Raw genomic sequence first — 27,705 nt, forward strand, 5'->3', positions numbered from 1 at the left:
CACGGCCCCGCCGTGCACTGCGAGGTCGGTGGTCCCCGTCCTCCCGCTCCTTTGTGCAGATGTGTCCCCGCGGGCCTGGGGTTCTGGTTCTGGAGCAGTCGGGGTTTGGGGATGCCCGGTGACCCCGTGCAGTGCTGCTCCTGGCAGCTGCTTCTGAGCCATGTGTGTCTCATGTGAAAGAACAGATTAAAGCACTGTTGCACAAACAATGTGGGAGCTGGGTGCCGGGTGTGCGGAGGTGCAGTGCTCACGGCCAGGCTGCTCTCACCACTTCAGGGTTTGTGTTTTTCCAGGGCCTTTCAGAAGCAGAGCGAGCACAGAGCCGGGAGGCCCTGCAGCACATTCTGGATCGTGTCTATCAGCCTCTGGCCGTGCGGGAGCTGCTCATCCTGCAGGGCGGCCCCAAGCAGGTACCAGGCAGCAGAACCGTCTCCTGGTGCAACTTATGGCCATTACCTCTTTATTGTGTGGGGCAGCTGCTCAGCCTTGTCCTAGGATGCAGCAAACTGCTACCTGCAGATAGCAAGGTGCAGGGTCAGTTTAGGCACACCTGCACCTGGAAGGTTTTGCAGCAGTTCTGGTGAAGCAGAGCTGTCTGCTGCCTTGGTTCCTGCTGCTGTCTGTGGCCTTTTCAGAGTCTGCCTCTTAGTAGTGGGGAGAAGAATATGGGCAATGTTAACTGGGATGCAGCCAGGGCAGCCCAGGAGCGGGACTCACCACGTCTGTCCCCTTACGTACATTGAACCTGACTCATCCCACGAGCCCCTGTGTCAGTAATGAGACTGAGCTGCTGCCTGATCCTGGGAGATTTTAATTAAAGGAGGGAAGCTCTCCATGACAGGATGCTCCCAAGAAGGTTGGTCTCTCTCATTAAGCCTTAATTTGCTTTGTGCCCCTGGATGAAGTGATTTTAAACGTTTCCCCAACCTCTGCTCCTATGTGGTATCAAGTCCTCTGGGGCAGGATGCAGGCTGTTCTGCTTTGTTAGTGAGGGTTTGCTCACAAATGTGCACTAGGGAGAATTCACTCCTTAGCTTGCTCCTTTGTTTCCTTTCAGAGTCATCCTGCTGGGGGAGAAACAAAGCCAGCCCTTGCTCGGTCTCCAGCATGGCTGCGTCGCCTTTGTGGCCAGCTGCTCTCAGAACGGCTGATGAGACCCAATGGGCTTCAGGCTGTGGTTCGGGGCATCATGGAGGGCACTGGTGGTGAGTTGGGTGCTTGGGTGCTGCTCTTTGTTTCTGGGGTTGCAGATTAAAGGACTCTAATGATGTGTCTGAGACAACTCATCCCATGGGACGCTCTGAAATGGGGAACGCTTTTGTTAGCCCAAGCTGGCTTCTGTACTGCTCAGATTCCGCTTCTAAATGCGGCTATTCTGTTGGACTCCTACAGCATGAACTATGTAAGCACAGCCTCCCTCTGTTTTCTTTCTCATGCACCTAGACGTTTATGGACATTGTTTTCCAGTGTCAGAGGCCTTGGACAATAGTTTTCCCTTTTCCCTCATTCAGCCCAGGTGTTTCCTGAAAGGTGGTTTGAGGAAGTTAATAAAAACTAAAAGGCCATTTTTTGACCAGAAACGTTTGACTTCAGCCAAAAAACAGCCGTGTTGTTTGCAGTCAGGCTGAGCTGATCTTGTCTTTCTGTGTGTGGGACAGGTGGCACTGATGCTGAAGCAGCAGCTGTGGACTGGAGAAAATGTGATGCGGTTGCAAAGATCCTGGCTTCCTGCCCTCAGCAGTGCCTTTCCCTGGAGGATTACTACAAACACGTGTGCCCCCAGGTAGGTGCTGCCCTCTGCTCTCCACACAGCATGCTGACTGCCTGTGAATGCAAAGTGGGAGTGCTCTCAGCACAGTATCAGTGTTGTCAGTACTTGAACATCTCCTGACTTGAGCCTGGCTGCCCCAGTGCAGAGCTGTTTTCCTATTGTTCTGCCAGTGGGATGTGATTCTACCCTGCTCATGAATTTTCTGTATTTTACTGAAATACTGAGCAACCTTGCCTGATCACACGAGCTATTAAGCATTCATTTCAAGGAGCTTTCTGTGGGGGAGCTTTGGCTGTGAATGTGGTGCAGGCTCAGGTTGCCCAGAAACATCTCCTGTGCATCGGACAAAGAGCTGCTCCTCTGTGTGGGGAGTGTTGTGCCCAATGTCCAGTAAAGCAGCACTGCAGGGGCTCCTCAGTCTCTGCCGTTAGCTGCATGGAGTCAGCTGCTAAGTTTTGTTCTGGTACCGCGGACTTTCCTTTCAGATTCTGGACTTACTGCACATCCAGGACAAACTGACAGCGCGGCAGTTCCAGAGGGTGGCCACCACGACGCTGCTCACCATGGTGAAAGAGCACCCTCAGCTGGCAGAGAAGCATCTGCTCCAACCTTTGCTGACACCACTTCTCCGCTGCTCAGATGCAGCAGGTAACAACTGGCGAGGGGACGTGTTGAGCCCTGGAACGGGGAAGGATCGGATTTCTCTTTCCACTGGTCTTTGTTTTTCCATCAGAATTCTCTCACGTATTGGTGACTTGGCTACTGAGGGTGCAAGCCCAGGTCTGTTGGTCGTGGATATGCCTAGGTGGCTGTGTGCGCCGTATTCACTAGCACTTAACTCGTGTTAGTGTAAGGTCAAATAGTGGGGCTTCTACCATATCTTTGAGAGCCTCTTTGTTCTGAAAGTCTTGTTCTGGTCTTCTGGATGGAAGCCATCAGTTCCCCACACTGACCGAGCAGTTCTCCAAGGAATAATCCTTTGGTCTGTTCTGATTTGATTGTAACCTCGCAGATTTTACAACAGCGCAGTGATATTTAGTACAGCTAACGAGGGCTTATCTTTTCCCGTGCTTTTCCCTCATGGAGGGTAAACAAGAGGATTATCTTTGGGCTTTTTGTGCTGGGCATCAAGGGGCTGACATTTTGTTAAAGACTTTGCAGTACGTGGAGGTGCTTATTTTTCTCCTCTTTGTTTCAGAAATAGCAGAGGAAGATTTGTCAGCAGGGACAGTGCTGGTGACAGAGGCAGAGCTCAGCAGCTGTGTGGAAGATGTGTTCAAGGTAGAGTGTGTGATCTGAGCTGGTGAGGGGTGTGTGTGTGTGTGTGTGTGTGTGTGTGTGTGTGTGTTAGGCCACAACAAAACAAGAAGCTCAGGCAGTGATGGTGCTGAAGCAACGCCTGGAGTTGTGCAGAATAACTTTGAATGAAGTACTGCACTGGAGGGACTGCAGCTTCTTGGTGGATACCAGAGGTGCTGCTTCCAAGTATTCTCACCCCAAAATGTTCTGTGAAGTAGCAGTGAGCTCTTGCTGGTTGGGTTGTTTTATTTTTTTCCCCCAGCATCTTTCTGATGTGTCAGTGAAAGTAAGAAGGGAGTTGGGGTGGTGGGCTGGAGGTCAGCAGTCCCCACGATGTTGTCATGTCCTTATCCTCTTGAGCTGCAGCAGGACCTGAGCCTTGCTAGGTCATGCTGTTTCCTGTAGGATGGCTGAGCCCGAGTGTTCTGTCAGAACAGCATCAGGCCTCCGGATGCGATTGTGGATCAGTAATATCTGAACAGGCAGTGAGACACGCAGGAGGTGCTGGCTGGGAGTGCCACTGGCCTGGCACATGTTGCTGTCAGTCCCTGGCAAAGCCAACGTGTCTGTCCTATCAGCATCAGAACCTGACAACATCAGGTGTCCCAGATCCGTGCAGGACATCACAGCTGCTGCCCACTGGGGGTCCTCAGCGGTCTGTCTCCTGCTGGTACGTCTGGTGGCTCAGGGAATTACAGTGCATCCCCTCTCACTGGGCAAAGTAAAGTGATGAGGGTTAAGTAAGGAAAAACGAGCAGCCTGCTCTGCAGGGACCTTTCTGAGCCTGACCTCGTGATGTGTGGATATCTATGTGCGTGATGTTAATTTTAAAACCTGTGGGTGTGTAATCTGTCAGCAGCTGCTGGGTGTCCTGCAACCTCATTTGCTGATTTGCCATTGGGAGCTGCTCATGGCACAGGATCGAGACTGGGGGCAGTGGTCTGGCCTCAGTGCTGCTCTGTGCAGCATGAGGGACTGTGGGAGCTCGGCAGCTGTCTGCCTGGTGCTTGGGTTCTAATCAGGTTTTGGGGCATGGGGAGGGCTCAACAAAATTGACAGAAACATGGGCCTTGTTGCTGAAAAGCTAGTTGCAGTCTGATTTCGTCAGTAACAGATCACCTTCCATGTTAGGAGAGAGGTCTTATGGGCCATGCAGTGTATGTGTAACACCTGTAGCTCCTTCCAGCAAGAATTATTAGGATTATTGCCCTGATGATTTTGGTAGGGAGCATCTCCACCTCTGTGGCACTGGTCTGTTCCCCACTGGAAAATGTTTCTGTCCATGTAGAAGGGGTCCCTTACAGTGTTATGCTCAGCACCACAGATCTGAGCTCTGGTGTTGGAGGGAGAGGTGGTGTCCCGTGAAAGACCAGGGCTGTTCGATGAGGACCTTCTACAACCTCTACTCGTGCCTTTTTCTCCCACCAGTGTCACAGTACTGTGCTGCCTGGCAGCAGCTGAACACTTTCCAGCAGAGAAGGACATCTCAAGCCCGGGAATTCAAGAAGGGGGTGACTGGTTTACTGGCATGCCCCTAGGCAGCCTAAGCTCTTAAATGCTGTGATTGTTGTAGTATTTTGTGTACTAATGATCTGTTGCAACTAGCTGGCAGGCAGAGACCAGTCTGGAGGGCTGCTCTGTGGCTGCTGCTCACAATGAGAATGCTTTTGGAGTTTGGGGCGGATCCCTGCTTAATGGCATAGTGCTTTAGGCCTGACAGTGGTGAGATTAGTGATGGAAGACCCAGCCTGCCATTTGTGGGGGTTTCTTCCTCATCAAATGTCATTTGATGCGGAGTGGGAAACCATCCTTTAGGCTTCATCTGGGAGGCTTTGTGTACAAAAGGTTCTGGTTAGGAAGAGTGGCTCCATGGGGATTAGAGAAGGCAAAACATTGGTTTGCGTCAGTGCAGCAGGCTAAGAATTATCAAGACAATGTCCTTCCTAGTGCTGTACCTGGGCTGTCACAGTGCCTCTGGTGGACCAGAGCCCTATTGCTGTATCCCCAGCTGATGGGAGGTGTGGGGATTGCTCTGTTAAAGGGACAGCATCTTCTGAGCTGGACATTGTGTGGAGAATGAGAAGAGAATGAGAAGAGGCTGTTTTTTTCTGCTTTATGGGCAGCAACGGGACTTGTGCACAGTGCCCTGGTAACAGTGGGCTGAGGGTGCTTCCAGTACTTCAGGAAGGTACTGCTTGAGGCAGAGGGCAGGAATGTGGTCCTACTGCCTCCTCCAAGCCTGATCAGTTCAGCACACCTCAGCTCCCACTAGGGACTGATTTTGGGATTTGGGATTTGGCTTTGAGTGCAGTTTCCTTAAGATTTGCTGACTCAGAGGTGTCTATTGCATCTCGCTATAGCTTGTGACCTGACCCCTAAGCAGCAGTCTTCCTGAGTTTGCTGCAGTGTTCCTGCAGCTTGGAGCCCTGCTGTGTTTAAGTAAATGCTGGGAGAAAGATGGTGTTGAAGGCTGCTTTTAATGCAGGATATACATAATCGGGGAGAATGGGCTGAAAGGATGGAGGCTGTAAACACTGTGCCGTGCTCTCTGGTGTCAGATGTACCTTCTGTCCTCCCTTGGCATTCCTCTGTTCCACTCAAGAGTTTGACACTCTGTGTGCCCTTCTCTCTGTAGGTATACGTGGTTGGGAATGACAGCTCCAGCCTGCTTCTGAGGTCCTTGGAGTCAGTCCTGGGAGTGGTTTTCTCCCTCTATTCCTTTGCCAAGCAGAATGTGTCATACTTACGGTAAGGGAGGGTTGTGCACAGCTTCTTCTGGGGTTTTGTTTCTCTTTACCGCCTGGCTCTAGAGTACATGCTCTATATGGACACGTATAGAAGTGGAGACCAATTTTCTTACCCTGGAAAGCTTATTAAAAGCAGGCAGTAACCGCAGGCCTAGGCATGGTGCATGACCTTACTGTGCCCAGGGATGTTCTTGTCTTCACTTTTGTCTTCCCCGAAGCCCAGGTGTTTGGGCAGGCGTGCCCTGCGGGAGCCCTGCTCACCTCACTGCAGTGTGCAGCAAGGGCAGCTCAACCCCAGGCCAGGGCTGGTAATGCCAGGACTAGACTGGGTGTTGGAGGGATCTGTGGGGGTGGATTAGAAAGTAAAAGATCATCTTTTTGCTAGATAGGATCACTTTTTCCAGTGCATGTGGAATCTGCCTCTTGGCCGCTGTCTCTTGCACTGTGCCCAGTTCCCCCACGACTGATGTATGATGATGAACATTACATATGTCAGCTGTGGTGGCAGTGATAGTGGTCACCAGGTGCTGGCTGTCCTCTCCCTGTTCTCCTCCCAGGCTTTTCCTGGGCTGCTCTGACTTTGGGCCATTCTAGTACCTATGCTCCTAGTGGGTTTACATTGATGCCTTGGTGGTACTGGCACGTGGGTACTGGAGGTTTCCCCTATAAGGTCTGTGCTATTATTAAAGACTTCATTAATCACTTCAAAGAGTAGTGAGTGCTGTGGCAAGTTCTCAGAACAAGCCAAGTGAATGCTGCTGCTGGGTGAGCACAGTCACTGTTAGCTTTTCTCTTTACACGGGAATTTGGCAGGGGTGATGAAAACCACAGCTGCCTGGAAGCGTTCAAGTTTCCAGACCCCTGGCACAGCACTGCTACTCAATCTCATTAACCTGCATCTTCACTTGGCAGGGGTTTCCGTGCCACCTTACAGCGCTCCCCGTCTCCTTCCTCTTTCTTGGCATGGCTGACAGCTCTGTGCTTTGTCAGATTGGCACGAAGCATCGCGCGCAGCATACTGAGGCTGCGTGTGAGTGGCTGTCCTTGTACAAACACACTGTTCAGACAGAGTGCTCTCTGCTTGGCTGGGCTGAGATCTTGGAGGGCCTACGTTCTTCCATCTGTGAATACTAGAATGACAGAATGTACTGCCGAGCTCCTTCTAAATGGAAGCAAATGCTTTCAGCTAGGCAGAGCTCTCCTCCCAGAGCATCCAAGGAGGGTCTGTGCTCACTGCAGAGCATTCATGCTTTCCTCTTTGTCCTCAGACACACTGTCACATTGCAGTGCTGCTGCGTGCTGCGGGGAGGGCTACAGCGGGCAGCAGAAGGTCACCATTGCTCTGTGTCTGTCCCTGCAGCTCCCCGTGCCAGGAGGTGCTGCTGTGGTTCCTGGAGAAGTCAGAGAGGGAGACTTCGCTGAGGGTGCTGGAGGGCTGCGTGGGGCTGGCCGGCAGTGTGCACCGCCTCCACCCGCAGTGCCGCTTCCGCGTGGGCAGCGAGGGCGGTGCGGCCGTCGCAGTGGAGGAGCCCATCAGGTGAGGGCTGCTGGGGCACGTGAGTGCAGGGGGTCAGTGCCCTGCATCACCCAGCACCTGGGGCCTTTTGTGGGGATGTGAGGCTGGCAATGCTGTCCTCACTGGTCTCGTTCCCCAGGCAGCTGGGCAGGCTGTATGCACCAGCTCAGTGGTTCCGCAGTGCAGAGCCCTGGCTGCCAGCACAATCTGAGCATTAGCACATGCTCACTGTGTGCCTCTCCGAGTCCCAGGACTGGGCTGTTGGGTGTCTGGGTAGAGGACATACCAATCCCAGCACTCTGCAGATGCCAATTCCAGTTCCAGCCAGGGTCTGCCTGTGGCCAACCATGTCTGCATGGAGCTGGTGGAATTCCTCAGGCACAGGTGGCACTGTCTCAGCAAGGACTCAGTGATGCCAGAGTACCTGAGCCAGGAACCAAACCCCCTCCTGCTCTTGCAGGTGTCCTCTGCATATAGAGTCAGAGCGTGGCCATGTGGTGAATAAACGACAACCATTAGACTCCAGCCATGCAACTGAGGGCTGCTGAGCAGCATGATGTTCACTTCAAAGAGAGGCAGCAATGTTATGTGGCACATGTGAGCACAGAGTAGCAGCACACGCGGAGCACACAGCTCCTGCCAGCAATGTCTGCTGCATGGGTGTGTCAGCAGCTGCAGGCACCCATTTCACTACGAGTGTAACAAAACCTCACAGAAATGTGCTCTTTCTGGTTGCATTTCAATCTTTTCCTGACCTGAATTAGTAGAAGGTCTGCCTTGGGATTTGCACTGTTTAAACTGAATCTAATTTAAAATTATTTCTTAATGACTATGCCTCCGTCTGTCCTGTCTGTGACTGCTATGAGTGCTGCATGAATTAACTAGCGCTAGGGTAGGATGGTTTCTCTTAATGTTATTCTTTTAATGAATGTAGGTTAATTAATAAGCTGAGTGCTTGATCATGTAGACCAAATGAACTCAGCAGCAGTTGAGTTTGCTGCTTCCAGGCACGTGCTTTCTGGTTGTGCCCCAGAACCCACAGGCTGTCTGTGGAAAGGTGCTGAGGTTGATGGGGCCTACAGGGCGCCCCTTGGGTGGTGTCTGTGGGACTTATTCTCTCTGCCTCCTGTGACTGGGGACACAACAAACTCAGCTTGTGCTGTTACTGGCTTTCACAAGAATAGAAATCTATTTCAGTGATGAAGATGAGGCCCTTTACCAGAAGGTTTCCTTGGAGCAGTGCCACGTGGAGAGTTTAGTGGAGCTGCTGTCTCACTGTCAGCAGAGCGGCCTGGCTGGAGACTTCTTCATCCACTGCCTGAAGGTGAGAGCTTTGCTGGGGGAGCATCCCTGGGGGTGGTTTCCCTGGGGCAGGTAGCAAAGAGGCTGTAATGCACCTTGAGGTGGTTTGCAGTGTCCAACCTTCCTTTGCTTCTTCCCATCAGGCGCTGACGAATGTGGCTGCAGAGGATGAAGCAGTGGCAAGTTGTGATGCCATGGCTGGACATAGCCTCCTGGAGCTGGAGCAGCACAGTGCTGAGCAGAGGAGGAAGCTGCTGGTCCTCCAGCTTGTGGCTGCGCTGTGCGAGAGCGTCTCGGACACTGTGTTCACCAACATTGCTCAGGTGGGTGATGGTAGAGCCCTGGGGTAGCATGGCACTGCAGTCTGTGCCCCTGGGTTCTAAGTACATAATTGCTAAGAAACAGCAGGAGAAAACTAGAATGTCCCCAGGAAAAGCAGTTTACTGAGTGAGTTGTGAGTGTCTGAACAAGACGCCATCCTGTGCTGTATCAACAGGGAGGGGAGAGAGCTGCAGATGTAGGAGGGAGCAGCCAGCAGATGTCTTTATGGCTGTGTATTGAAAACCAAGAGAATAAGTCATCAAAACTCCAATTTTTCATATTTTTTTGAGCAAAATTCACTTCCCAAAATTTAGTAAAGCTTGAAGACATCTGCCCTGGGCAGACTTTTCCAGCAAGTGCTTGCTGTGCATCCATGCAGTGGCACCAGTTCTTTTGGCACATCTCTGCAACAACCTCTAGCTGTTGGTGCAGCTGTGCCCCAACCTGGCAAGAGCACTGAGTGCAGCATGGTACAACCATCATATCATGTCCCCTCTCCCTTGTCAGCATGTAGGCTCATGGCATTGCTCTGGTTTCTGCAGCTGAGCACCTGTAGTGAGTGGGGTGCCCTGTTGTCAAGGCTGGCATAACCATGGTCATGCTCTTTGTAGATGTCTTCCTGAACAAGTAGCTGCAAAATGTATTAATTACTGTAAGTTCAAAGGATTGTTAGAACATGGTGTTTTGTCACCCCGGAGCCCACACTGCAGTGGCACTGAAGGAGATTCTTGTCCTGCACCTGGCTGGCAGGGCTTTGTTGTGCACCAAGGCAATGCTTAACCAGCTACTTTGCATGTTTAACTTCCTCCTTCAGTTCTTTTTAAACTCAGTGATCTGATTACACTGGTTACCTATGACTTCCTGAAGCAGAGCAGGTCACTTGCACAGTTTTTCTGTTTTTGGAACAGTGGTGTTTCTCATGCTGTGCCCTGCGGTGGCAGAGCAGTGACAGTGATGGTCGCTGCAGCACCCAGCTTAGCCTGGGCACCAGCAATGTGCCTGCACCCTCCTTGACCCACAGACCTAAGCACATCCAGCTCTGCCGTCCAAGTCAAAACTTGGGAGTGGGAAATGGGAGAGGGTTTTGCTGAGTTTCTGGATCCAGCATGTCTGGTGTAAAAAGAAACAACCGAAAAAAAAAAAGTGCAGACAAAAAAGCCATTATACTTCAACCTACAAGTAAACACGAGGGGTCATATTTCAAGGACCAGTCCCTCAGGTTCAAACAGGCAGCTGCATAGCTGTGTTCTTAAGCATTTTCTGCAGTACATGGTTCCTTGGGGGGTTTTGTTCTTGCTGCAGCTGCTTTGCAGCATGTGTTTGTGTAGAACAGAGTGGGAGCAAGTAGGATCTCTCCATGTGGGGCCTCAGCCCAGGGATGGAGATTGGAGGCAGCTGTGGACCTCCTCAGCTGCACATTTATTCTACATTTTCCCCCTCGCAGTTGAGTTTGATGAGGTTGATTTGATTTTATTTCCTTGGTATGCCACTGGTGATGCAGTATGCTCTCCTCCTGCACAAGACAGAAATGTCTCGCAGTGTTTCATTTTCCAAGCTTTTATTTTCCTTTCTAGATGGTAGTGTTTCTTTAATTATTGGTGTTGATCACTGCTGATAGATTACTTGTATGTGACATTGCTCTCTTTGCAATTGAGTGTAGTTTCAATTTGTTCAGTTAGTGTGTTACTGTTTTATGAGAGCAGTTGCTAATGCGTTTTTGCTCTGCATTCTTGCTGTTTAACTGCACGTTCCTTGGTCCTTAGCCCAGGACATACCTGTGCCTTACCTGCAGACCCTCAGAGCCAGGCTCCTACTCTCTGCTGCAGTAGGGGACATGTAATGAAGATGGCATTGGTCAGCTCTTTGAGCCCTGCCAATGAGGAATGTGTTTTACCCATGGTGCCTGCTGTGCTGGCAGGAGGCTGGTAACATAAGGAGCTGCTGTAGTAGTACCTTCTTGCTCTCTTGCTTTGTTTCCAAAGGAGGAGCTACTCCAAAGGGTTCCTCTCATTTTGCAACAAGTGTGTTAAGCAGTAGTGACCACTAATTCATGCTTTTCCCACCATGAATGAGCAACTGGCTCCCCGTTGCAGTCAACAAGTTCACCCAGAGCAGACAAAGGAAAAGCATTAATTTCAAGCTCCATTAGAAATGCAGGAAGCCTGTGGGATCAAAGATCTTGGTGCCAAGTGCTGAGAAGGCCAAAGTCAGCCAAGCGACATCATCACTGGCTTGGAGAGAAAATACTGTGAGAAAATCACCAAGTGTGACATCTCCCCCCACCCCTTTAAGCCAACAAATTGGGGTTGCTGTTTGCAGTCCGCAGAACTCAAACTTTTCTCTAGCACAATCTTGTAGGGACCTCTCATATTTCCCCCTACTTGTCTCTATCCCCTTTGCTCCCTGTTAGCTCCGTTTTGCTCCCCAGCATCTTCCCATGCCACAGCCTTGTTTTCCCAGCTTGGGCAGAGGCATCCAGCCCTGTGGCAGCCAGTCTGCTGTGACCGTTTATGGGCCAGGCTGTCAGCACCTTTCTGCTTCAGCTTTGTTTGCTGTGGCTCAGGAAATGGATGATAGCGTTGGATTTTAGGTCTCATGTTTCACAAATACTGGTTTCCTCCCTCCAAGGGAGGGCTGTGCAGGGAAAGGAGAGGAGCTCCCAGCTTGGCTGCTGCTCCCCATGTGGTGCTGCTCCCCGTGAATTTCATCTGCTGGTTTAGAGGGCGGGATGCAGGGCTGTGTTGGTGTCTGGGTTTGGGGAATGGCAACGGTTTGGGAACTCAAACACATCCACCAGCAGAGCCCCAGTATGCTGCATTCCTGGTGCGGATGGGCTTCACCTAGATCCTGGCTGTCCCCCAGCTCTCCAGGGCTCCCTGGTGGGGCTGGCATTACAGCAGCTCCTTGCTGGGGCTGAGGAAGCAGCAGTGGGACTGCTGGGGCCACCTTCCTTCCTTCCTAACCATTCTCCCATCCACTGGCAGGTGGAGGAGTTCGTGGCTGTCACACTTCAGCGGGCGTGCATCAGCCTGTCCCGGGGCCACGGCACAGCAGTGGAGGCACAGACCCTGAGCATGGCCATGGGGCTGGTGGCTGCCATGCTCAGCGGAGCCATGCAGGTGAGCAGATGTGGGGCAAGCCCTGGGTCAAGGCTTTGGTACTGGGCTGATGGAGGTGACACAGACTGGATTAGGTTTGGGTTTCCTGAATACTGGTGTGTTCATGCACACGCATGGTGTGTTTCCTGGGAGCACAGCCAAAGGTCCCTTCCCAGCAGGTCACTCAGAGCGCAGCTGGCGTGAGCCCTGGGATCCTTGCCACACTCTTTATGGTCCTTGTTATCTCTTTCGGAAGCACCGGCCTGCCTGCACACGTGTGTGCTGCTTTGGGTCCTGCTGGCATTCACGAACCACTTCCTACTATTTGCTTTGTTCATTTAACCAAGCTCTCTTTACAATGCCATGTGTTCCTAATGAGAAAGCAGCCAAACAAAAGGTTGTGTGCTTCTAGCCATGTTGGGGGGTGGAACCTTGTGAGCCCTGCGGGCTCCATGTGCTTGGAGGATGATGCCTGTCCCGTCATCTTCGTGTGCCACTGGCTGCAGGGTCCTGGACATAGTGCTGTTTCAGTGTAAAAAGAGGCACAGAAAAGTTCTGCAGAGCTATGCTCGTTGGTCACAAAATGTTGGTTAATTCATTGATCATCCAAAATCTGCTTCCTAAAAGGTTCTGATAGAGCACTGCCGTCACAGTCTCCTTATGTTATCATCTTTTGCATCCCTACGCAGCTGTGTGCTCTATCTGCACAATGTGAACTTCTGCATGTAGGTTGCACCACTCTGGAAAATCCTCTGTAAAAGCTGTGAGTTTCACAATGTCAGTCAAACAGCACTGGAGAGTGGTAATGTTCATTAGCACTGCGAAGTCATCATATTTTCTTCACTGAACAGTCAGCTGCTTTATCCCTGGGCTTGCCCAGAGGAAAATTCAGACATTAATGGAAGAAGATGATTTATTGTCTTATTAGCAACATTCCTAGAATTGGAAAAGGGACATTTAATTAAAAAGGATGGCATGTTCACAAATAAGGGAAGAACAAGCAGTGTCCTTCAATTAGAGCAAGAGCAAACGGCAGTTCTCATGTAATTAATGAGCATACTGTGGCAATTGATGTGCAGGAAGAGGAGGTGCAAAGCCACCCATCGGGTTCTGGCCTGGGGCCTTGCCTTTGCCTGGCCTCTAGCGTTGCATTTTCATGTGCAGCCCTGGGGCTAAATTGGGTGCTCAGCGTGGGGCTGGAGGGTTTGCCTGAGGCTTTTGAGGGCCCCCCAGCACCCCTGTACTCCATTGGTCTGGCTGCAGAAATGCAAAGGCTGGAGCTGGTCCTGGTCCAGGCAGCCCCCACCTCGCTGGTGGTCCCAGAGCAGCCTTAATGGGCCCCCTCCCAGGCCAGCCCTGCTCTCTCTTCTTAATGGAAGCAACTTAACTTGGCCAGCAAATTGAATGAAAAAGGTTTCCCAGGGCAGCTGGTGCTGGAAGCAGCAGGAGTGGCTGCAAAGCTGTTTGTTTTTGAATGGCCAAGAGGGTTTTTTGTTGCTTTTTTTTTTTTGTCTTTACATAATCATCCAAATGCTCCCCTGAAACCTCCAGTAAAGCTTTGCTTTTCAGGCCTTAGCAGCCCAGCTTTTCCTCCTGGGATCTAGCAATTAAATCCTAAATCCAGGTTAGGGCAGGAACTTTTCCCCAGCCCCCAGGGCTGCGTGCTGTGCCAGCAAACCCCGCCGGGCTGCCTGGCACATTGCAACCACCTGCATGCTGCTTCCTACAGGGGATCACAGCCTTGGCAGAGCAGCAAGAGTGCTGTGGGATGAGCAGAGTGATCAGTGTCTGGATCTGATGCTGTGCCAGCTCTGGGCTTAGCATCAGGGCCGGGCATCTGTCTTTGTAGAGTGCTTGTGGTTCCCAGCGTTTGGGGTGCTGCTTGGTGCAGGGACAAGGAGGTGTCCTTGGGAGCTCCTGCAATGCCTGCCCTGCCAGCTGCTTTCTCACCTTCTCCCCTGACATACTGTTCATTCTCAACCCAGAAAGCTACCATGTTACTTTGTAGTGCACAAAGTGTTTTATTTCCCAACAAGGAAGTCTGCATTGTTGGAGCTCTGTACAATGAGCCTATTGAGGTGGTACCAGGGAGGGAGGGTGCTGCAGTTGATACGTTTGCTGCTAACCTGGGATTTCACTTTGCAAGCTCATCTAGCTAGGGCAGTGCAACAGATCCAGCCATTCCCTGCTGTGCACCCTGAGATGTGATGCTTCAGTGACCAGATCTTGGGATGGGGCAGCCCTCGATGTTTAGCAGCCCCGCTCTTCTGCAGGGCTGCCAAAAGGCCATACAGTTCCCCCTGTCAAAGTCTCACGACAGATTTTAACCCCAGAGTACATCTCCTGCCCCCAGCTCACCCCTCACTAGCGTCACAAGGGAGCAAACAGCCCTGTGCCAGCATGAGCCCCTTGTTGCAATGGTGCCAATGCTGCTTTTCCCTTCCTTGCAGCTGAAATCGAGTGACTTTGCTGTCCTGAAGCGGCTGCTGCCCTTGCTGGAAGAGGTGTCCTGCACCCATCCAGACCCCGTCATCCAGGAGCTGGCTTCAGACCTACGCATCACCATCTGCACTCATGGCGCCTTCTCCACTGAGGTGGTTGACACTGCAGCTGAGAGTGTGCTGGGGAAAAAGCTGGGGCCAGGCAGGACAGAAGCCTGCACAGCTCCCTGCCAAAGCCCAGGGGCTGGTGGGGCACAGCCACAGCACGGCCATGACTGCAGCCAGCCCTCAGCTCCCAGGGAGAGTGAAGAGCAGACTGTGCACGGGGAGCCTTCTGCTGTGGGTCCTGCTGCAGCCCCAAGTGCTGAGAGCTCGGCCCCAGCTCAGCTCCATGAGCTGCTTCTATCAGCCTATGACCCCCAAGTTCCTGTCCGGGCAGCTGCCCTGCGCAGTCTTTCCAGCCTGATAAAGCAGCGGGACCCAGAGGCACTTCAGATTCAAGAGAAAATCCTCCAGGTACAGGATCTTCACACCATCACCATCTCCTGTGACAAAATCATGGGGTGGGTGGTGAAGTTTGTGGGGCAGAACAGCTGGCAGTGCCCACCTCATGTCGGTGCCTCATGTCACTGCTTCAGGGCTCCAAACTGCTGGTAACAAATCTGTTCCTTGATTTTTACAGGTTTTCCTAGAAAATGTGCAGCATGAGGACTCCTTTGTGTACCTTTCTGCCATTCAAGGTGAGCAACTCATGACCTGGGGGAGGGCAGCTGTGTGGCACTGGGGAGTGACAGCACTGTGCAAGTGGCTGCACCACATCCGTACGTGTGTACATCTCACATGTGGTACTGTGCTTTGTGTGGTGGAGTGGTTGGGCTGTGCAGGGTCCCTGGGCACTGCCACAAGGGCACAGCCTGGAGAAGAGCCCACCGAGGGGCTTTGGGGGTGGTAGCTCCAAGGAGGGCTGCGTAGGAACCGAACCAACTGCACTCAGGGCTTTGAGCCCTCTGCAGCCTCTTGCCATGGCTTTTCTGGGCTGGGTTGTTGTGTTGGTGGGAGTGTCACCAACATCACCAACAGATGAGTTTTTGGAGTGAGGGAAATGTGGCCTTTGGAGGTGTTGGGGCTTCATTCTCACCCACGTGTGGCTGAGCTTTTCCTGAAGCAGAAGGTTGAAGTTTCCCACTGTGAAGGGGCGGAAAGCAGTGAGTGAGCTCTGGTGCTCCAGCCATAGCCCTCCTCTATCTTGGTGCTGTGGAAATAGGCTGTGGAAATAGGCCTGCCGGGGAGAGCAGTGACAAAGACTTAAGTAACCACTCCTGAGATTTCTAATCCGCTTGGGAGCCGTTCCCTGGAAGACACCTGGTTGTAGAGGAGGTTGAACGGATGTGGGGGAAGCAAATGCCAACTTGTCTGTGCCAGCCCCTGCTTCCTTCCTCCTGTTTCCCTGCAAAGGTCATGGTGCCAGAAGACACAGCCACCTCTTTTCATTCCTGCAGCCTCAAGACCAGTAGCAGGTGGTGCTGCTGTGCCCCTTTAAGTGCCGCGCCCTGAGCAGACAGCAGTGATGCTCCTGCATGTTTAGCTGACCTGCTGCAACAGCAGTCGTCTGTATGGCAGTGCTGCATGGCTGGGCTGGGAGCTCAGGGAGCAGTGCCCCCTGTGCACATGTTCCCAGGGACCTGCAGTGTCACTAGGAGTGGGACAGCTGGAGCTTGGGCTTGGCTCCTACTTCCTGAAGCTGGTGAGTGCCGTCTCCTGGGCCTCGTCTAGTTGGAGCTCTCCTTGTGCTTAGTCAATGGGTAATTAGTTAATTTACTGCCTGATTTAACTGCTAATGTGCACAGACCACAAGTGTGCATCCTCAGTGGAGCTGTAAGTGCAGAGGTGAGGGTGCCCTGCACAGTTTTACTGCTCAGGGTGTCCTCCAGCTGAGGACAAGCAGGAGCTGAGCACTGTCCCTGCGCTGGGTCCGTGCTTCTGGCTCTAAATCTATGCAGGCAGGAACTGGGGCTGGGAATACGTGGTGCTGGCATTGCACTGCAGCTCTTTTAGAGCCCAAGCTGCATGGTAGCAGAAGCTTGGAGAAGGAAGCTGGAAGGACACAGCCCAGCTCTGCATGCCTGGGGCTCCCCTTCTGCTGGGCCCCCAGCCCTGCTGCTTCCCTGCAGACCCTTGGGACTTGGCCTGCTCATCATTCAGCTATTCCCTGTCCTGCTGTTCTGATGCGGTGGCACCAGGCTGACTGCAGTGATTTGCATGCAGGAGCTTCCAAACCCAGATGTGTTTAGGTGTCTGTGCAACGGGCTGCCGTTTCAGATTGCTGTCTCTTGTGTGTATGTGAAATAGCAGAGGTAATCTGAAAGGAAGTTGTTCCATGAATGTAACCAGAGCTCTTGGGAGACCCCTGTGAAGCAAACTACAAGCTTGGCATGGCTGAAATGGGAGAGGAAACTGTTTGCAGGGCCGGGTTTCCCCTGGAGGCAGACAGAGCTGGTGGGCAGGCAGCTCACTGAGGCTAGGTGAGCTGGAGACAGGAAGAGGGTGCACTGCCCCTGCGTCTCCGCTGCACTTGTAGGTAACCTTCAAACCTAGTTGGAAAGTGATCTTATCAATATGCTTCCCTCTCCGTGCCTGTATGGTCTTGAGTGGGATGGGTTTGTCCTTGCCCTGCAGGTGAAATAGAAACGAAGGCTGAAATATTCCCTAAGTGATTAATATACGGTGTGCAGCTGCCTCTGTGTTTCACAGCCTGGCTCCGGCTGTGATTAACCCTGACGCAGTTCCCTGCGGTGGTGACTCACGCTGTGTGCTGTGCTGGCACCTGCACCACACCGTACTGTGCTGTGCCACACCGAGCCACACGTGGGGCCAGAGGGCAGCAGGAGAGGCACCAGTGCTGCTTGTGGCTCCCGCTGTGCCTGCAGGGCTCGGCTCTGGGCACATAGTGCTGCTGCTGGGAGCTGGCTGCTGCAGCGACACAGATGGGAGCCATGGCACTGGGTCACACATGGTTGATGCTGGAGGAGAGGTCGCTGCCCCTCTGGATGTGCCTGGGCTTGTGGGTGGTAACTCGTGCTGAGTGCCTTGTGATAACTGGGGAACTGGGTTGGAGGTGAAGGTTCCTGGAGGGCAGGAAAGCTGGATCTGGGCTCACTCTCAGCCCTCGCTCTGGCTCAGTTTTTGGTACAGTCAAATTCTGCCATTCGTGTTTCCCTGGAGAGCAGCTGCCTTTCCCTACCCCAGTGCGATGGCCATAAAAGTGCCTGCATGCAGGAGCCTCAGTGCTGGAGGAGCTCTGCACAAAGCCAGCCTCTGGGCTGCACAGGAGGAGAGGGCAGAGGCCAGACTGGGCTCCAGGAGTCACACCCAAGTGGTGCCCAGAAGCATGCCCAGCCCGGTGCTTGCTGTGGCAGTGTCTTGCAGCGAGTGATGTCTGGCTTGTTATGTAGACACTGGGTCAATGAATATTAACCAGCGGTAATTAGTGGACACCTGCTGCCAACTGTTATTTATCTTTCAGTTTGGCATCCAGCTCATTCCACACTAGGCTCTTGGTGGTTTGGCTTTGTGCAGGGGGGGCTACGTGATACGCTTTGCTGAGCAGGCAGGGTACAACGTGCTCGTTTGTGCAGAACTCATGTTCAGCCTGGGCATACCTGCAGGCCAGAACCCAGCAATGCTGAGCAAGCAGTGAGAGACCTGGAGTCATTTCTCCAGTTATGAAGGAGGGATTCCTGCAAGGAGCCTGAGATGTGCCACGATCTCCTTTGCATCTCCCAAAGCACATCTTGGGAGCTAGAGGGGCAGTAGGGCCTGTCCCACACTGGTTCCCTCCAACACGGCCCCATCAGTTTGGTTTTTATCATCTGGAGCATTGTGCAGCCCCAGTGCAGCTGCTGCCTGCCTGGCCAGGAGTGGTATCCTTGAGGAGCAGGCTGTCACCTGGGCTTGCACAGCACACAGGCACTGCTTGGCTTCCTGCCTTTTGCTGGAACACTTCACTCCTTCCCTGGCCATCACTGTCTCACCTATAATGGATTTTGGGTCTGTGCCTTTTTGAGAGCGAAATCCTGGGGTTTTTCCTCCTTCCTGCCTGCTGAGGAGCTCTGGCATTGGCCTGGCCATGGGGCTGGGCACAATGGCAGCGTGGGCTGGGGCTCACCGTTATGCAGAGCCACTGTGGGTGCTGCTGCCCGGGTGCTGCTCGGTCAGATGTGACACACCAGTGTGCATTAGCCATCCCTGTTGCAGTGGAAGCAGGAGAGCAGCACACATCGCAGGTACCTGGCCACACATGCAGAGTACCACCCGTATGCGTGCCATCTTCCTGCTCAACTCTGGACCATCTTTCCCAATCCCTTTGACTTCCAGGTGCTGCCTTGCTCTCCAGTGAGTACCCAGAGCAGATCCTGCCCATCCTGCTGGCTCGCTATGGGTGTCCTGTCCAGGGCACAGAGGACAGCACAGCTGCTGTGACCAGGATGAAGCTGGGCGAGGTGCTGATGCGCGTCACTCGGGCACTGGGTGAGTCCTTGGCTGCTCTCTTCTCCCACTGGGACATTGCAAAGCCCTTGCAGGGTGCTGCGGGATGCTGCCCTCCTGTGCTTTCCCCACCTAAAGCACATGGAGCTTTTTGTTGTCTAGAAGTGGGTGTGGGGTTGGTCTGGGGCATTTTGAAGATAAAGGTGAGATAAAGCCCGGGCTGTGTCAGACTATGGGTCCTTGCTGTGCGTGATATCGCTCAGGACCATGGAGGGTATTAGCAAATGGGGCTGAACCCGCTGTGGGCATGGTGAGGCTGGAGGGACCCATGTAGTACCAGGGGCAGAGGGGTAATCTGGGAAGCACCACTAGGAAAATAAGCTCAAGGCTTTGGTGTGTTGCACAAAGGCCTGGAATTCTTTGGAAAACCCCATCCGCCCGCATATGGGGCAGATGAAGCCAGTCCCCGGGGCCTCCCAGGCTTCGCCCTGCCTGGGGGACATGGCCTGATAGGAGCTGGGATCCTGCCCCAGCACTGGGAGCTTCCCAGCTGAACCCCAAGGGCAAGAGCGGGGGTGCAGATCCCACAGCCATTCCCCCTCACCCTCAGCAGCCGAAGCCAGGATCGGAGGACGCTGGGAAGCGCCTGGACATGCAGGGCTGAAGGATGAAAGCTGGATGAGGTCTTCCTGGCAGCTGTTGTTGGGACATGTCCTAAAATGCCTTGTGCTTCTCTGGTGGAGACGAGGCTGATGAGAGCAGGCTGTTGGTGCTCCCAGGGCACAAAGGGAAGGAGGAAGCTGCTGTCCCTGCTACTGTGGGGCTGTCGGCAGCCCTGTCCCATAGGGAATGAATTGGGCTCTCCTGGCCCCACATGCCTTCCTGTCAAGGTCTGATCCTGCTCATGCTGGAGAGGAGTGTAGCTGGCTGTGGCCCCAGTGCTGGCTCTCAGCTTGGCAGCCAGCCCTCACACCATTCCCACTGGTATCTGCCAGCACGGTGGCAGCTCTGTGCCACCCTTCTTCCTGGGAACGTAGGGGCAAGGCACAACCTGCCCGGCCTCCATGCGGATCAGTCCAATCTACTGTTATCCATAACGGTCACACTGTAAGGAAATGCTCCTCTCCAGGACTCTGAGACCACAACGGATCTCTGTGCTGTGCTCCGAGCCCTCCCTGCTCTACTCCCCCACCTCATGTATCTCCTACTGGCTTCCATTCTCAAAGCACACAGCGTGGTGCACGCTGCCTTGCCCAGCATGGCTGCACGGGACAGCAGTGGCTTGTTCAGGCAAAACAGTGACTGTATGCCCCGGAGTCCTGCTGCAATAAAAAGGAAGAGAAATCTTCCCATGTGAGGAACTGCTGCCATGTGCTGAGCTGGTGTGGATTTGAAATGTGATGGTGGAGCTGGACAGTGGTGTGTGCTGCTGTGCTCTCTGAGTGACAGCAACCTACACTTCCAGCCCAATGCCTCCTGGCTTTGGTTGTGCTCAAGGTGCACTGAGCTTAGCTGTGCATTAAGCCAGCAGCTGTGCCAGATGGGGAAACATCTGTGTACATCTGCCCAGTGTAGGGGAGGGCTGATAAGGCAGAAAGCATCACTGGGTTGTCTCATTGCTGCCAGCAGCTCCTCCATCCTCCCTCCTCACTACGGGAACCATCTCTTGGCTCTAGGCATGAGCAGCAATTGGCAAAGGGCCCTTTCTTTTAAGATAATAACATAATTGTGCTGCAGTGTGTCAGGGTTTTATTCCACTCATAGTTCGTTTGGATCCTTCAAAGATACTTTAACCTTTAAAGATGCCTCCTACCAGCAGGGCGGGAGCTATGTTTGCAGGTACGGGGAGCTCAGCCAGGATCCCAGCCAGGATCTCAGGTGTGGAGGTGTGAGGAGGATCGGACAGAGGGCTGCACTGCCCACAGCCAAGGCCCCAAGGGGAGGGCAGGGTGAGGGGTGCGCTTGGGCTGTGCACGTGGCAAGGCTGAGCCTTGGCACAGCCAGTGCAGGAGCACTTCTGCATTGCCCGTCCCCAGCACAGCCCCAGCCCTTTGTGCCAGGGCTTAGCAGTGCCAGCATGGCCCCGAGCAGCCTCCTCCTGGGGTCTGAGCATGGGCACGGGCCGTGGCACAACCTGAAGCTCTGGCAGCGGGCGGCACTGCGGGGCTCTCCTCCCTGCAGCGGCGCCTTTGCTGTGGGCTGTGCTGTGTCCTGGCACGCCTGTGTATTTATAGAACAAATTGCACCGAGTTGTTTTTGTTGCAAAGCTTCAAGTGTTTGAGATGAAGAATTTATCTGGTGTTTCCAGAAATGCTTTGCTGTCTGGCATTATAGTGATTCAGAGCTTTCCTGCTGCCTTGTGCCTGGGGACCACCACCGTACATCCCTCTGTCCCCATCCCTTTCTGCTGTGCTACTGGAGTGGTGCCTGCGTGGTATTGATGGCTCCCAAGGACTGGGGGCAGCATGGCCATAAGCATAGGTTTATCCCCCTGTGCAGAGCGTTGCTTTCCTCATTTATCCCAAATACCGCCTCAGGTTAATCCTTATCAAAGCAGTCCCTGCTCAACGGGAACTGCTCTTGCAAGAAGGTGCCCTCGCATTTGAGAGCATGTCGGGCTGCTGTTCCAAGCATCTTTCTGCACTGGGAAATTGTGCATGCAGATCACTGGCTGCACGCTCGGTGTTCCTAATTAGCTGGCTCACACCTCCCGGTGCCTGCATGTGCTAATTGGGTGTGGGCTCTGCACACTGAATGATGTGAGAATTTGGGCCTTCACACTCCATTTTTGTTTATTTGTAGCATGTCACCTATTTGAAAGGCTCAACAGCAGACTGAGGGAGCTTGTGATGCCCTGAGCAGCCCCAGACAATGATCTGTGAGTCCCCGGCAGCACAGTAGGTCACCATTAGGGGTTTGTCTGCAGCGTGCCCTGAGCACAATTCTGCTGGGCAGAAGCATTGCTCTGGATGTTGCATCCACCCATTCTGTGCAATGCAGAGCTGCTGCCCTGGGAGCCCAGGGACTGGTGCTGCTCTGAGTGGTGCTGGGAGCGAGCTCTAGTGCAGGATGGGGCTCTGGCATCTCCTTGCAGTCAAACGCTGCACCATCTGGCATTGCCATGACCCACAGTTCTGCTGTTCTGCTCTCTCTTACAGGGGATATGGTCATCAAGCACCGGGAGCCCCTGATCCATGCCTTCCTGCGGGGAGCACGGAACCCAGACAGCACACTGCGTGCCAGCAGCCTCTCCAACCTGGGAGAGCTGTGCCAGAGACTCGGCTTCCAGCTGGGCTCTGTCGTCCATGAGGTATCGGCTCCCTCTCCAGCAGCCTCTGTCACTTCCCTCTTCCCACTGCCTTGGGACAGAGATCCTCCATCTGGGCAGCGGCTGTGCTGGGTGCAGCCTGAGATCTAGTGGGGACGGAGGCTGGGGGCAGCACTGAAGCCCCGTAGGCCCTAGGGGCATCCTGCTGGGGGATGTTAATGAGGGTGGTTTGTCAGCTGCTGGCAGGGTCGCTGCTGGGGGCACAGCAGCATGGTTTTGTTCACTGCTTACTGTGGGAGAGGAGGTGAATGATGTTTGCTGCTATTAGAGTGTGAAAGTCATTCATTCTGAAGCAAACGCTTGGGAAATTCTAGCACTGAAAGCTTTATAAATAGCTTAAAATGTCCCTTGTGATGGAAAATGATAGACAGCCCCAAGGAAACACAGCAGTTTCTGCTCCTCCCATAGCCATCTCACTATAGTCCTCAAGGCATGCTTTGTACCTGCCAGGGGCACCTCCTCCCCCTTAATGAAGCCTCATTATTCCTCTCCTTACTACTGATGGGGAGAGCTCCGTGCCCACAGGAGTGCAATGGCAGCGGCTCCCAGCCCTTGCTAAGATAGGTGCCACGGGGTGAGGTGTGCAGTCAAAACTGTGGGTGCTGCAGGGCTCGAGTGGAGCCAGTCTGCATCTGTGCATCTCGAGAGCTGTGCCCCCCTGCCCAGCAGCTGCCATGAGGGCTCAGCAGCTGTGCCAGTGCGCAGGGCTGGAGGGAAGGCAAAGCACCGGCACTGAGCTCTGGCTTTTTTCCCTGGGTTCCCTCTTGCTGCTCGCGCATCAATTGGGTAATGACAGCATCTGATGAGATGCCAATGCACCACACATGCAGCTATTTCAGGAACGTACTCACTCTGCTAATTCTTCCTCCTGTCACTGGCTGTTTAATTAGGTTCTTTCAACTCCAGATCTTCTTAAGGCTCTCAAAGACGTCCGCACTACACTCAGCCCCTGGCAGAGGCAGGTGCTCAGTGCTTTGAGGGCAGCACAGCCCCTTGGTAGCAGGGTTTCCGTGCGGGCTTTTAAGGACACTGTGTGTCACCTGGGAGCACACTGCAGTCCTGCTGGGCTCGGTGCCCTCTGACGTGGGCGAGCTTTGCAGAGGGACCGGCGCTGCCTCCCTCACCTGCTGCTGTGCTCAGGGTGACAGCTGACAGCCAGCACAGTGCCAGCATCAGCTGCACTGCTCACCCTGGCACTTACAATGCCAGATGCTCTGCAGGACTTGCAGCAGTTCTGATTTTTACTGCAGAAGTCCGTCCCCCTGTTTCAGTGCTCTGCACTGTTGCAGTGAGGCAGACGGCTTGCCTGCAGCTCTGCAGCTGGAAGGAGAACACAGGGCTGCATCCTCTTCCGGGCTTAGGAAAAGTCTCTGTGCTTCATTACTGATGATGAAATCCCATCTTGAGTGTGTGGCTCACCACTGCTCTGCTCTGCAGCTACTGACCATAAGCAGAGCTTGTCCGAGCCCCAAGCAAACTGCCCCAATTCTTAGTGTGCTGCTGCTGCCCAGCGACAGATCAGCAGTGCATGCAGAGCAGTGTTGCTGAAGGATGGAGATGCTGGGAGGGTTTTCCATCCACCAGACACAGGCCGTGTACCAGAGCCACACATTGTCCCCACCAGGTCACTCTGTGTGCTTGTGCTAATCTCCCTGTGCCATCCTCACAGGTGTCCTCCTGTTTGACGGCCATTGCCAAGACAGACCCTGAGCCAGAGGTGCGGAGAGCAGCTGTGCATGTGGTGGTGCTGCTGCTGCGGGGGCTCAGCAAGAAGGCAACCGAGGTGGGTCCCTTCCCACTGCATGCTGCCCCTCGAGAGTGTTCCCCACCCCAGTGACAAGGAGGGCAGCAGGGATGGGGCTGGGTGTGCATGTGGGGTGAACTTTCTCTTCCAGGCAGCTCCCCTCAAACTGGGGGTGCCTTCCTGCTCTTAGGGGCTGTTGCATCCAGCACCACCTCGACGTGTCCCCGTGCTGGTGGTGGCTGTGCTCACCCTGAGGGCCCCCTCTTGTTCCACAGTGCCTCCCAGTTTCCTGGCAGCAGTGTGTGGAGCAGCTGCAGTGAGTTAGGAGAAAATTAACTGAGCTATAATTACCTGAGCAGCTGCAGGCTCTCTGCCTGCATTATTGCTGATTCTGGTGTGAGCAGCAGTGTGTACCATGTTCCTGGTGGAAACAGCCTGGAGAAGGCTGGGCTGGGCGCACCAACTCATCCTCTTACAAACAGTGCTCTCAGCACCAGCACAGCCAGTATCAGGAAGACCCCAGTTGGGCACAGTGACAGCCCTTCTAGGTCCTCATTGCAGTTGTTTCTGTTTCCTTATCTCCTGTTTCTTTGCACCAAAGCTGCCCTTTTCATCTATTCCCTCCATTCTCGCCCTCCCTGTAGTAGGAGCGAGCAGAGGAGCACGCTGGAAGAGGCAAGAGCAGCTCAGGACAGTGTGCAGCCATTTGGGGACACACCAGTCCCTGGTGCATTATTCTGCCAGTGCAGACACGCAGCACACCTACTATGGGGCACGAGTGGGTTGGGGACTCTGATAGCCCCTCCAGTTACAGGACCCAAGTTAGGGGCAGTAAGGACACAGGCGTGTGGCACAGTGATATTTTTGTGTCACAGCCTTGATTTGCTTCGTTTCCCCAAACCACACAGAACGTCTTCCATTCATGGCTCCTCCCGAGCCCATGTCTGCTTGTCTCACTAAACCAACTGCCTCAGAACCTCTGCCAGGTGCTGCCTGTGGGTGCTTGGTGCCAGTGTCTGTGTCCTTGTGCTCAACCACTGAAGAGTAAACAGACATCATCCTCCTTCCTGGGGCAGAGGGGCCATGATGACAAACAATGCCAGGTCCTGGGAAGCTGTGGGAAGTTGCCCTTGGAGCCCTGGTGATGGATACTTTGACCTGGAGAGGACCTAAGTCATCATTGCCTTCCTCCCTCGTTCCCAGCAATGAGTGTGTTGGGACTCAGTTCCTAGGAAATAAGCAGCCAGTTCCCAGTTGGAATCCCCAGCAGCTCTGCTTCCTGCTGTGCCCCTCTGCAGGCAGTGACTCTGTGGCCCATACTGCCTCTTGGCTGCCAAGTCACTGGGGCTGCTCACAGGGCCTTATCCTATGAAGGGGCTGAGGGTGCTGCTCCCTCCTCGGGCTTGGTGCTGCAGTCTGGTGGCTGTCCTCACCCGCTGTGCTCACAGGGTTTGCTGCAGGGGCTGCCCAGCTTGCACCCATCTCCCGCATCCTCGCAAGGATCTAGGGGGGATCGTGTAATGCTGCCTGCGTGTGGGGAAACTGAGTCACGGGAGGGGAGGGCTATGAATCAGCAGTGCGGTGGGGCCGTGTCCTGGTGCTGGCCAGGTGGATGGGGCACCTGCTGGGGCATGCCATGCACTGTGTTTGGGGCTCATCCTGGTGCTGATGAGGCCCCGGCGGGTTCTGACTGCCGCCCGCTCTCCCCAGGTGCTGCAGGACGTGCTGCGGGACCTGTACCGCCTGCTGAAGCACGTGGTGGCAGCTGAGCCCGACGGTGCAGCCGTGCTGCACGCCCAGCTGGCACTGGAGGAGCTGGACACGGCGATGAGGAGCGTCCTCTTCCCTCCGCAGGTGCTGGAGAAGAAAATCGTGGTGCTGCCGTAGCGGGTGCCGGGAGCCAGGAAGCCACTTTTCCTGCTCCAGTGCTGTGTGAATTCGGTCCCTGGAGGAGATACGTTTGCTGTGCCCCTGGGCTGCCTTCAGCAGGTGTCAGCCATGGTGAAACCACAGCGGTGCTGGGGGCACGTCGCATCTCCAGTGTCCCTCATCCGGGGCAGCGTGGGGGGTGAGATTAAAAGGAAAAATCCTCTGCTGTGTGTTGTCTGTTTCTGGGAGCCACACAATGCCCTGGTGCCATCTCAGCCATGAGACGCATGGAGAGCCCCTGGCTACTGGGGGATTTGGGGTGTCAGGACCTTGGAATGGCCAGGGGTGTTCAGCCCTTCAGCCCCTGGGGTTTCTGTGGGCATCAAGAGGCATTTAATGAGCCTATGAAAAATGTATCTGGAAGCAGCTGAATCAGATTCAAAATGTAATTTTATCCATATTTGAGTGATTCTCCCAGGAGAAAATAAAGAAATGGAGATGGTATTGCCAAGCTCCTGTACCCCACCAGCACTGGAGCCCTTCTTCTGCCTATTTGACAGCGCTGTGGACCTGCACTGGAGCTCCTCTGTGCTGAGGGGGCTGCAGGCCCTCGCAGTACACCACTGTTTGGGGGCATTCCAGCACTGGAGTCAGTCCTCTCCCTCTGTCAGGGCAGCCCCCAGGGGTACCCCAGCAAAGGGGACACCTCAAACCTGCAGCATCACTGCACATCCTGGGCAGAGTGGGTGAACAGGGCAGGGGGCTGCAGGATCGCAGCAGGGTACCCGGGGGTCCGGCACCCTGCAGCAAACCAATGTTCCAGCCATCCCCAGCCAGGGGTGCACGGTGCTGCTGCACCACAGCCTTGCAAGGTTGAGGTACCGGGCTGCATCCCCACCCCCCGGCAAAGCCACCAGCACCGTGCTGTGCCGTGCCGTGCCGTGCCGTGCCGTACTGGGTGTGTGCGTGGCCAGGAGCGCATTGTCCTCGTTGGCGGACCGGCGCTCCTCTGCGCTGTCACCGCTGCCAGCCGGTGCCGGCGTTGGGCTGCGGGCGCACGCCGGGATGCTGCCATACCGGCTGTGCTTTGCCAGGGCCTGGAGCAGACGGCCAGAGGAAGGGTTTGAATGAGAAGTCTGTATTAATGCAGCTCCCTGGGCGTCTGACTGCAATTCTGCCGCTGCGAACAAGGAGATTTCTGTGCCGGAGGAGGAGGAAATTTTATTTATACCTTGGGAAGCACTCGTGCGGGGAGAGCACCCGGGAGCTGCGATCACACTGAAAGGTAACGGGGCCGCAGCATAACCCCAGCCTGGGCACCTGCAGCGGGGCGCGGGTGTGCACCCTCCTGTCCCCGTCCCTTCCCTGCCACCTGCAGTGCCGGGACACCCCGTGCCCCATCAGCAGGGACACAGATGTGACCATTTGGTGCCACGTGGGAGCCCGACAGCCGTGCGGGGGTCCCAGCTCGTCCCTGCCCCACCGTGCGCGGGGGACCCCCGGGGTCCGCCCAGGGAGTGTCCCCTTGGAGGGCGGCACCGAGCCCTGCACCCAGCCTGGGAGGAACCCAAAAGTGCGGGATCTGAGCCCAAAGAGGAAAGGCTGCGGCTCGGAGGGGTCCATTCCGGGGCTGGCGGTGCCCTGCCGTCAGCCTGGCATGGGGACATCGCGTGTGATGGACGCAGGGCTCCCGCTCTTGAGGGGGGAAAGGACAGAATGACAGCACGAGGTGTCCCCGTGTGTCCCCGGGAGGGGGTGGCTGATGGCTACGGGGGGGACGCGAG

General features: G+C 54.5%; 1 protein-coding gene across 1 annotated transcript; it reads left to right on the forward strand.

Annotated features, from left to right (window-relative positions):
• Positions 1-26,426, forward strand: TANGO6 (transport and golgi organization 6 homolog; the record flags this gene model as incomplete). The annotated part of the gene is made up of 17 exons (XM_010718161.3): positions 1-24; positions 294-410; positions 1,058-1,205; positions 1,659-1,783; positions 2,257-2,419; positions 2,970-3,052; positions 5,706-5,818; positions 7,178-7,354; positions 8,531-8,657; positions 8,779-8,958; positions 11,941-12,075; positions 14,505-15,011; positions 15,178-15,235; positions 18,870-19,022; positions 22,139-22,290; positions 23,978-24,091; positions 25,763-26,426. Coding segments are annotated over 17 exons (2,553 nt in total), but the record flags the coding sequence as incomplete, so codon positions are not given.
• Between the last annotated feature and the right edge of the window lie 1,279 nt (positions 26,427-27,705).

The sequence above is a fragment of the Meleagris gallopavo genome, chromosome 13 (assembly GCF_000146605.3).
Source record: "Meleagris gallopavo isolate NT-WF06-2002-E0010 breed Aviagen turkey brand Nicholas breeding stock chromosome 13, Turkey_5.1, whole genome shotgun sequence".
Classification (NCBI taxonomy): Eukaryota; Metazoa; Chordata; class Aves; order Galliformes; family Phasianidae; genus Meleagris; species Meleagris gallopavo.